The sequence below is a fragment of the Acromyrmex echinatior genome, chromosome 3 (assembly GCF_024713525.1).
Source record: "Acromyrmex echinatior isolate Ae372 chromosome 3, ASM2471352v2, whole genome shotgun sequence".
Lineage (NCBI taxonomy): Eukaryota > Metazoa > Arthropoda > Insecta > Hymenoptera > Formicidae > Acromyrmex > Acromyrmex echinatior.
Genome location: NC_141854.1, coordinates 9,960,901 through 9,971,604, shown reverse-complemented (window position 1 = coordinate 9,971,604; position 10,704 = coordinate 9,960,901). Strand labels below are relative to the sequence as shown.

Below are 10,704 nucleotides of genomic sequence, written 5' to 3'. Positions count from 1 at the left end.
CACGTGATGATGCATAGCAGAATTTTCATTGGACGTTTCGTTCATCGCTCATCGCGTCCAGTGTGCAGTAGATAAATGCGATCGTTTCGAAAAATAGAAGGAATTAGTATCTTTTTATCGTAAAAGAATTGATAATATTCAGTGCTGTTTAACAAAAATATCACAAAATGTAAGTTAAGTACTTGCTTTATAATTTCTTGTGTAATTTCATTGATATTTCAATATATAATGTTAATCTATCACTGTTTATGTCAAGTATAACCTCAATTATAGCATTACTTTATTTATTTGCATTATTAGTTATCAACGTATAAAAAGTTGACTAAACATTTTTAGTATTATATATTATATTCATGTAATATATTATTGATATATTTTTTGTGTATCAGGTCGTCTCTAACCAAACCAAAATCTGAGATGACGCCAGAGGAATTAGCAAAAAGAGAAGAGGAGGAATTTAACACAGGACCTCTCTCAGTTTTAACACAATCAGTGAAGAATAATACCCAAGTATTAATAAACTGCAGAAACAACAAAAAGTTATTAGGACGAGTAAAGGCTTTTGATAGACATTGTAATATGGTTTTAGAAAATGTAAAAGAGATGTGGACAGAACTTCCACGTACGGGAAAAGGCAAGAAGAAGGTATGTATAAACATGTATTTCTAGCAAATTACTCAAATTGTATTTTATTATTAAATAATTCTAAAATTTATTTTAAATTTTGGATTGTCGGTGATTATCCAAATTATTTAATAAATAAGAGAAATATTTGGTCGAAATAAATCAGTATTTCTCTATGATCGCATATCTGATTCTGTAAACAGCACCAAAATCTTTTTCTTAAAATGCATTCAGCAAAATCTTTATGTATATAAATTTACATAGAAATATTTAAACACTAAAGTCGGCTTTGACTCTGGTAGCAAGCTGACGACAAAATGATAAATGACGTAGCTTGCTACCAGGGGATCAAACATAAGAATTTCTCTTATTTAATTAGATTTATTTTCATTGGTATAAATTTGTATCAAATTACCTGATATTTATTGCTGAATTATTTGATACATCATATATATATATATATATATATATATATTACATAATTGTTATTTAATATGAAAAAAATTGAATCTATTGTTGAGTAAGTTTTGAATTTAGAAGGAAAAGGATATAATTAACTGATATTTCAAGATGTAATAAATATTCTAATACATTTAAGATATTCTAAGTCTAACAAAAAATTAAAATAAAGTAAATATAGATTATGTAAATTATTAATAATATTCATGTTCTTAATCATTTACAAATAGGCAAAACCAGTAAATAAAGACAGATTTATTCCAAAAATGTTTCTACGTGGAGATTCTGTCATCTTGGTTCTGAGAAATCCACTGGCAACTGCAGCAGGAAAGTAATAATCTAAGAATCATTTTAATTTTATGAATTTAATATTGCTAAGACTAATAATATAATAAAGGAAATAAATTTTTTTGATATGACCACAGCAGCGTTTATTAACGCGATAAACCTTTTTCTACACAAATCTTTAATCTTGTTCATTAAATATTAAGTAAAAAAGTGTATCAGGCAGGACATATTTATTTCTTATGAATTGTATACAACATTATCAATCCTTTTCGGCAATTGCGGTTAAATGTTTATCAATCTCTTGCTCGGTCAGTATACTGTAACAGAAAAATTGTTAATAAAAAAAAGCAATGGAAAATAAAATTTTGATATCTACATATAAAATATTAATATCTAATAAAATTATCTCATAAATTACCGGAATTTGGGATTGTCCTTTGATACAACTCCCACTTCAATTTCAGTTGGTTTAAAGTCTACAGACAAGACTGTAGACAGACAAGTAATGGCTAGTTGTATAGTCTCGTCGTAATCATAGTTTTGTTTTTTCTTTAATTTCTTCTCGAGATAGGAATTAGCTTCCGTTTGTTTTGCTCCAACGGAGATAGCTCTATACCCACAAAAATATCCCGCTGGATCGGCCTTATAAATACATGGACCTTTCTCTTTGTCATATGCAATAAGCATCATGGAACATCCAAGAGGTCGCATCTCTGCATTTTGCGTATATACTTGACTAATGTCTGCGATACGCTGACACAAAGCGTCCACAGGTATCTCATAGCCATACTTATATTTAAAATGAGCTGCTTCGTATCGCGCACGTTGTACTTGAGACTTGCTGTCGGCTGTGGAATAGGAATTACAATGAATTTAATTGAATGTATATTAAAGCTATTGTGCAGTGATATTCGAGTATAAAAGTAAAATGCAAATATAATTCAAATTACGAATTATATATTTTATCTAAATACAATAAAATATTTTCAGGAGTTTGCAATTTAATCTGTTTCTATATTTATATAAATTTACATTTTTACATCAATTTATGCCTTTATAAAAATTTAATACTGAATACCAATACAATCTAATACTGAATACCAATTTTGATACCAATTTACTACTGAAAATACTGAACAGTACTTTTAATACTTAAAATAATTAATTTCACATTGACTGATATTTTCTATGTAAGACATATTGCATAACCGATAAGTATAATAGAAAATACAGAATGTCTGATAAAAAAAATATCAGTCCATGTGGAAGCTCTTTGACATTTCTGTAAGAGTGCACTATAGCTTTAATATATAACAGTGGCTTAGTTTCCATCGGGAGTTTAATTCGGATCAGAATGTAAGAACCAACCAACTACAGTTGAGCATTCCCCTCGTTCGACTATAACAGGGGAATATTCGACTGTAGTTGGTTCTTATTCTGATCCAGATTATACCCTTGATGGAAACTAGGTGAGTGTCTACAGAATGCATCCAATTTGCGATTAGAAAGAGAACGTTAAGTTTGACATAACTAAAGATTATCCGAACTTACCTATCATACCAGTCATGACACAACCGATATAGTCGGTCAGCTGAAATACATGAGTGACACTGGATGCATCAAGTAATTTGTCCTATAAAAAGGAAGACAATATATTACTTTGATATAAATGTGATTATTAACTGAAACATATATTTCTAAATATTAAATTATCATTTCTAATAAAATGTTAAACTAATAAGATGTACAAAGAATTGGAAGAAACTAAATTTAAAGTTCTAGTAGGAAGATCCTGTTTACGAGATCCTTACAGGCACTTTCTTCTGTGTTGCAAAAACTGCTGTCTCGACCCCTTTGACAGCTACAGACGTCAGGCCACCTTGATTGATAGCTTTAAAGGCATATTCTACGAGATACAAGGAAAAAAGGCACTTCAATAAATTTCAAAATGCAGATCACACCAAGTCATCATATAAAATGCAAACTAATAGATCTATATGAGCGACGTTGAAGATTATATGATAACTATTAGCACCTGAGATATTTTTGATCCTTACCTACTTGGTACAGTCGGCCTTCCGGTGAAAAGATCGTGATGTGCCTGTCAAAACCAGCACTACTACCACGCGCCATGTTCGCTTATACAGAAAATACAGAAATCGGCGATTATGATTCCTGTCCACGGCTTTTCGACCAATTTGCTGTGAAAACGTCAAATCATAGGTCTGTTCTTTGTAGTTGAACTTTCTACACTGGTGCAGAAAGGATACATATGTAAGTGCGTTCCGAATTTTTTCTGATAGTGGCCTAGTTTCCATGTAAGAACCAACCAACTACAGTCGAGTATTCTGTTACAGTCGAACGACAGAGGAATGCTCGACTGTAGTTGGTTGGTTTTTACATGGAATTTCCGATCCGATTTAAACCTTCGGTGGAAACTAGCTGCTAACCATGTGATTGTAATGATCAATCAGAACACTTAACACCAGTCGCGCTTCTCTTATAAATCTAGGACTCTAGACGTGATGAGCGATGAACGACGAGCGATATCTAATAAAGGCTTAAACACAATAAGTATAGGCAATAGGCACAGGCAACAGATGGAATACCAAACCGTTCAATCAGAGCTCTGATGTATAAGTTTGATATTATATTTCAGAGCTCTGATTGGTCAACTCGTTGCCTGTGTCTATTGCTTGTGCTATTGTGTTTAAGCCTTAAGAGACTCCGCACAATAAAAGGAACAGGGAACAGAGAACAGAGAATAAGAATTTCAACCTATCAAAAACTGTGTATTCCATAATACATGATTTTTGATAAGTTAAAATTCTTATTCTCTATTCTCTGTTCCTTTTATTGTGCGGAGTCCTTAAAAGTTCTACTTTTTCTCACGTGACGACGCAAAGCAAAGCTCTCATTGGATATCGTTCGTCGCTCATCGCTTATCGCAATGTGCATAAGAAACATAACTTATGTTCTAACCTTTTTCTCACGCTTGAATTGATACTTTCACTTTCTCATGTATGCTCATGTAATCCTATATCTTAAAATTGCACATGTATTTGAATACACAGTTTCTATCTTTGAATATAAATAAAATCGTTCATTTCTAAATACGGATAGTTATCAATGAGATAAAATGTCTCGTTTAATTGTGAAAAATCTGCCAAAAAGTGTATGTGGATGAAATGTGATCTTTTTTATTTAATTTCATATATAATATGTAAATATTTATTATTTATTATATGTATATATCAAAGTGTTAACTTTAGCAAATACTATAATATATATAAATATATACTGATCAAGTATACATTTACTGAGTTAACACTTTGTAACATATATATATAAATATTTTATTTTACCTAGGTTACGGACATCAAATTAAAAGAATTATTTAGTCAAAAAGGTATTGTGACTGATGTCCAATTGAAGTACACGAAGGATGGTAAATTTCGGCGATTTGCATTTATTGGCTACAAATCAGAGGAACAAGCAAAATTGGCACAATCCTATTTTGATCAAACATTTATTGATACTTCTAAAATATATGTTGAGCAGTGTGCAAATTTAGGTAAGTATAATTATTTATAATTATTTTATTATAATAATTTAATAGTTTTGATATATGATTATATTTTTTGTATGATATTTTAGGTGATCCTTCAAAGCCAAAATCATGGAGCAAGTATGCAAGTGATAGTTCTCATAATAATGTTAATAAAGCATCTAATGCAGAGTCAAAGGTGAAACCAATAGATTTGACAGAAAATACAGAGGAAGTTAAGAACAAAAGTGACAAAAAGAAGAAAAAGAAAAAGGCAGACAAAAAAGAAAATGATGAACTTAAAAAAGCACTTGAAAAGGTACATTAAAATTTTTTTTCATTTCATTAGTTAATAAATCATTTATATATATTATATAATACAAATTATATATTAATAATTTGTTTCTATTATTTAAAAGAAAATTGTTAAAATTATTATGTTAAATTTAGCATAAGGATGATCCTTTATTTATGGAATTTCTTGAAACACATACTGGTAAAGATGCAAAAACAGTTTGGAAAAATGATATTGGTGTGCCAAAAGACGAAATTGAAAAATCTAGTGGTGAATCCGAAGATGAAGAACATGATGAGTCTAAAGAAACTAGTCTAAAGACAGGTGAGAAAAAGGAAGAAATTTTTCTTTTTTTCTTGTTTTTCTTCTTTCTTGAATTATGTATTGTATTATTAAGCAACTTTTTTAAAGTATTATTTTGCATAATAAAATAATTTTTTTTTTACTCAACTTATTTTATATTTATTTAAAATCTATTTAAAACTATAGAATTTAAACTGAATTTAATGTTTATTGTAAATATCATATTCTGTTCAGAAGAATTCATATTCTAGGAATTCTGTTGATTAATATATTATTTTTTTAAAATAAATTTTATCTTATTTGAATATTGCAATTTGTATCTCTTGTAGAGTAAGAAAATAACTGTAGAAAATATATTTATGTATTATTTTAGAAAAAGTGACACTCTCAAGTGGAAAAGACGAACCTGATTGGTTACGTCAGAGTGGAATAAAATCTCTGACAAAAGATATATCAAAGCATGGTCCATTGACATTATATACTGTAAAAATACGAGGACTTGCATACGTACATATGAAAAAGCATATTAAACAATTTTTTCGTCCTATAAAACCGAAATCTATACGAATCCCTCCCAAAATTAAAGGTATAGCTTATGTGGGATTCAAAACGGAGCAAGCCATGAAGAAAGCTCTTATGAAAAATAAGAGTTTTCTAGGTAAAACAAAATTAAATGCAATTTAAAGTAAAATATACAATATATAGTTTGCACATTTTTAAGTATATTTTTTATTTATGTAGAAGGAAAACAAATATTTGTATCCAAATATGAGCGAAAAGAGGAAGTTGAATCTAATAAGGACTCTTATAATAAGACTAATATTAAATGGAAGAAACAAGAAGAAGTTTTAAAAAACGAAGAAAGTATAGCAGAATCTGGAAGAATGTTTATTAGAAATCTAACGTATACAACTACAGAGGATGACGTCAGAAAACTATTTGAAAAATATGGTCCTCTGTCTGAAGTGGATTTACCTATAGATAGAATGACTAGGAAACCAAAAGGATTTGGCACAATAACATTTCTGATGCCAGAACATGCTGTAAAAGCTTACAGCGAGTTGGACGGTTCTATATTAGATGGTAGAATGTTACATATTCTTCCTGGAAAGACAAAAACTTCCTTAGAGAATATTGATACTGAAAATTTAACTTATAAACAAAAGAAAGAATTACAGACTAAGGCAACCGCGAGTTCGTCACATAATTGGAATACATTATTTCTTGGACAGAACGCTGTGGCAAATGCTATTGTCAGTCGTTACAACACGACGAAGGAGAAGTTATTGGAAGATGAATCGAATGGAATGAGCGCTGCGGTCAAATTAGCATTAGGAGAAACGCAATTGGTTCAAGATACAAAAATTTTCTTGGAAGAAAACGGCGTATGTTTGGATGCTTTTAATGAAACACCAAAGAAGAGATCAAGTACTATAATCTTGGTGAAGAATTTGCCGGCTGAAACAAAACCAAATGAACTACAAGAAATGTTTGCCAAACATGGAGAACTTGCGCGTATTATATTGCCACCGGCGGGCATAACAGCGCTGGTTGAATTTTTGGAGCCGTTCGAAGCACGCAAGGCTTTCCGCACATTAGCTTATACAAAATATAAGCATCTACCATTGTATCTAGAATGGGCACCAGATAACAGTTTCACCACACCTGCATCTAAAAATAACACAATTGAAAATAATGTGACTACAAAAAAATCAGCAGATTTGAAAGAAGTTAAAGATGAAGTAACGATAAAAGAATTTAATGAAAATAAGAATAACACGCATAAAGAAGAAGATAACGAGCCGCCCGAATCAGATACAACACTTTTTGTAAAAAATATCAATTTCTCAACTACGGAAGAACAATTGAAAGATGTAAGTAGTTAAAAACCGATATCAATTTTTTTTTGTAATACAATTTTACATTTTATTTTTTATAGTACTTCGGCAAATGTGGTCCTCTTCATTACATCACAATAGCTACTAAAATGGATCCAGAAAATCCTGCTAAAAAATTATCTATGGGATACGGATTTATAAGATACAAAAGAAAATTTGACGCAGATCGTGCGTTAAAAACATTGCAGATGTCAGTACTTGATGGGAAGAGTTTAGAATTGAAACGATCTGAAAGAACACTAATGTAAGTTATTTCTATCTTATTGAAAAGTCGAGAATTTTTAATAACTGCGACACATTTTAGATCTGATGTCAAAACAGCAAGAAAGAAATCTAAGATCACCGAACAGACTGGAACTAAAATTTTAGTACGAAATATACCCTTCCAAGCAACTGTCCAGGAAGTGACAGAATTGTTCAAGTATGCGCGCACATATACACAAACACACACACACACACACACACACACATATGTATAACGCTTTGTATGATATTACGATGTAATAATTAATTAATTATAATTTTACAGATCATATGGTGAGTTGAAGGCCGTACGACTACCGAAAAAACTGGTCGGCACTGAAAAGCATAGAGGATTCGCTTTTATCGAGTATTATACTAAATCAGATGCAAAGGTAAAAATTTTTAGTGCTTATTTAATTTAATTTAATAAAATAGTTGAAGAAAAAAAATTAAATTATTTATAAACATATAAGGAGTGAGAACTGCATTAGTCTCATATTAACTCTGTGTATGTGTGTGTGTGCGCGCGCGCGCGCGTGTGTGTATACATATACAGTGCAAATTCTATATATATATATATATATATATATAATATCTATTATAATGTGTAGTATGGATATATATATATAATGTCTATTGATAGATATTATAATATATATTATATATGTATGTATGTATGTATATATATATATATGTATATATATATATATATATCAAATATATATTATAATGTATGTCTGTTATGTCTAATATTCTATATGTATATATATATATATATATATATACACACACAAAATTCGCATTTTATTATAGAAAGCATTTAAGGCACTATGTCAAAGTACTCACTTGTACGGTCGAAGATTAGTTCTTGAGTGGGCACAAACGGAAGAAGGTATTGAAGAAATCAGAAAACGTACTGCGAAACATTTCTATCAAGGTAATTAATTTTTTTATATCTATTGTACTTTAATATAATAAATTGATTCATATTGATTGATACAATAGAAAATTGCATGATTCTAAAGATGTTTTAAATTTCTTTTCAGAAAATTCAACAAAACAATTTAAGAAATCCAAGTTAGATCCTGAAAGTGTTGGTCTCGAATTAAATACGACTCAAGAAACATAATTTACAAATTATTTATAAATTATTTGATAAAAAATAATTTAAAAATAATCATGCGCGACTCTAAATTTATGAAATTGTAAGAAAATTGAGATTAATATTCTTGATTATTTTTTTTAGCTTTTAATTATCTTTTGATAAATGCTTATATCAACAATATTATCTGCAATATTGTATATTAATGAATGATTATCGGAATCAATAGGTCTATTTTTTTTATAGTCAAATTAGTATATACTCTTTGTATGTACAGAAATGTATTGATATATGTTTAAAATTTGGCGAAAGCAAGAAAAAAACTGACTTCTGACGCAGTTCAATTAGCAATACAAAAGAAATTAAATATTTTGTAACACTTACACGTTTATATCGATTTTTATTTCTTTTTATTTTAGTCAGATACTCGAGTTTGTTAATTAGAAGTCGAAAGAATTTTTATTATGTGACTTTTTATTAATCTTTGCATCATGTTTAAATGTAACCTTTTTTTTTATTTTTCCAAGGAATGATTCTGGTTTTTCAATGATCGATATAATAAGATATATTTGGTTATCTGACTGCCTGAAGGCATGGCATACAAAAAAGCTTAAATAGTAAAACATAAGCAGTAAGAAAATCAACATATATTGGATTTGCTACTATTTATTATGGCCAATTTACTTACTACTTAAATTTTTTATGTGCCATGGCTCATATTTTAAATAGTTTTATAAAATATCTATAAAGCAATATATTCTTTTTTTATCGATTAATAATTACATGTAAATAATAATATTTATTAAGTAATTTAGTATTTAAATATATTACGGTGAAGCATACACATAATGTGATATATGTACAAAACTTAGTTTTCTAAGCATTTTTCTCAACAGTCTTTTTATTTGCTTTTCAATATTTAACAACGCCTTTTGCAATTTTGCTCAAATTTTGCAATAGCTTTAAATTTTCTTTTTTTAACTGTATTCTTGGAAATAAAAATAAGCTATATGAAGAGGATAGAGAAGAGGATAGAGATCGTAGCTAGTTTTTTTCTTTTATCAAAAATTGCTAAAAGAACAAAGCGTCAGATTTTAGATTAATGTATCAAAATTAATGTATCTAAAATAGATTACAGTAATTAAATAATAATTTAATAAACATTTATTATTACATTTTTATTGGGCCATTTTATATATGTACATATGTATATTAATATGTTACATTTGTGATATGTACGATATGTATATATGTGTAATGTGACCGTATATTTCATTGTCATTATATATAATATACATTTTTTTATAAAATATCCAAATTTCAATTATTATGACTATGTATGAATTTTCTCATAGCGCATAAATATAACAATTAACATTGTAAATAACTTTCATTAGTATTGTTGAACGAATGAATTTAATTTGTTGAAGTATCACAAATTTTGAACATTTCATGAATTATTTATTTGTTGGATCAACATTATTTCAAAAGAGTTAATTTTTTTATTATTATCTATTTTTTATTTTATATATATATATATATATATATATATATATATATATATATTGTTTGTTTTGTTAAAAAAAAATTATCACGCGTACAGATTAAAAAAATAAATGAGAAATAATTGTATTGGTGTTTATTTGTGTTAAATAATTATATGTTCAAAGTTCCTCGTTCGACAATAATGTTCACACCTAAAGCGTTACATGCCCAGCGAGCAGAAGCGAACCGGCACCAACGAAGACAGCCGGCAAGGAAATGTCTTCCCTTCACCTCCACTACTATACCGCGCTAGAGATCTTGGACTCGGCTTCGCGAAGGACTGGAAACGCGGTTCCGGTTGGTGGGGTCCAATATCGGTGGCGTGTCCCACGAAGGTGCTGGCAGTATGAGAGACGACCCATGAAAGTAACAGTGCGCCTTCCGTCCACCTTCGTTGGCT

At 29.2% G+C, this 10,704-nt stretch overlaps 3 protein-coding genes across 3 annotated transcripts; 2 read left to right on the top strand and 1 right to left on the bottom strand.

Annotated features, from left to right (window-relative positions):
* Positions 1-18: 18 nt before the first annotated feature.
* Positions 19-1,502, top strand: LOC105146317 (small ribonucleoprotein particle protein SmD2). The gene is made up of 3 exons (XM_011056481.2): positions 19-169; positions 390-645; positions 1,314-1,502. Coding segments are annotated over exons 1-3 (363 nt in total). The 5' UTR covers positions 19-167; the 3' UTR covers positions 1,419-1,502.
* LOC105146318 (proteasome subunit alpha type-6) lies at positions 1,489-3,635 on the bottom strand. Its single transcript, XM_011056482.2, has 5 exons — positions 3,429-3,635; positions 3,183-3,277; positions 2,923-3,004; positions 1,790-2,219; positions 1,489-1,688 (listed from the first exon to the last, which is right to left on the bottom strand). Exons 1-5 carry the CDS (start codon positions 3,502-3,504, stop codon positions 1,631-1,633), a joined length of 741 nt encoding a protein of 246 aa, XP_011054784.1. The 5' UTR covers positions 3,505-3,635; the 3' UTR covers positions 1,489-1,630.
* Positions 3,636-4,329: 694 nt separating this feature from the next.
* Positions 4,330-10,069, top strand: LOC105146319 (putative RNA-binding protein 19). The gene is made up of 11 exons (XM_011056484.2): positions 4,330-4,546; positions 4,741-4,945; positions 5,029-5,237; positions 5,369-5,537; positions 5,890-6,174; positions 6,258-7,390; positions 7,456-7,658; positions 7,719-7,835; positions 7,944-8,049; positions 8,471-8,594; positions 8,704-10,069. Exons 1-11 carry the CDS (start codon positions 4,511-4,513, stop codon positions 8,784-8,786), a joined length of 2,670 nt encoding a protein of 889 aa, XP_011054786.2. The 5' UTR covers positions 4,330-4,510; the 3' UTR covers positions 8,787-10,069.
* Positions 10,070-10,704: the final 635 nt, after the last annotated feature.

Excerpts from the sequence above, each read along its gene's own strand:
- LOC105146317 (XM_011056481.2), top strand. Across the intron at positions 646-1,313 it reads CGGGAAAAGGCAAGAAGAAG|GCAAAACCAGTAAATAAAGA; the intron begins GTATGTATAAAC and ends ATTTACAAATAG.
- LOC105146319 (XM_011056484.2), top strand. The coding sequence starts at position 4,511 with ATGTCTCGTTTAATTGTGAAAAATCTGCCAAAAAGT. Across the intron at positions 4,946-5,028 it reads TGAGCAGTGTGCAAATTTAG|GTGATCCTTCAAAGCCAAAA; the intron begins GTAAGTATAATT and ends ATGATATTTTAG. Across the intron at positions 5,238-5,368 it reads TTAAAAAAGCACTTGAAAAG|CATAAGGATGATCCTTTATT; the intron begins GTACATTAAAAT and ends TGTTAAATTTAG.
- LOC105146318 (XM_011056482.2), bottom strand. The coding sequence starts at position 3,504 with ATGGCGCGTGGTAGTAGTGCTGGTTTTGACAGGCACATCACGATCTTT. Across the intron at positions 3,278-3,428 it reads AGGCCGACTGTACCAAGTAG|AATATGCCTTTAAAGCTATC; the intron begins GTAAGGATCAAA and ends TGTATCTCGTAG. Across the intron at positions 3,005-3,182 it reads CAACACAGAAGAAAGTGCCT|GACAAATTACTTGATGCATC; the intron begins GTAAGGATCTCG and ends TCCTTTTTATAG.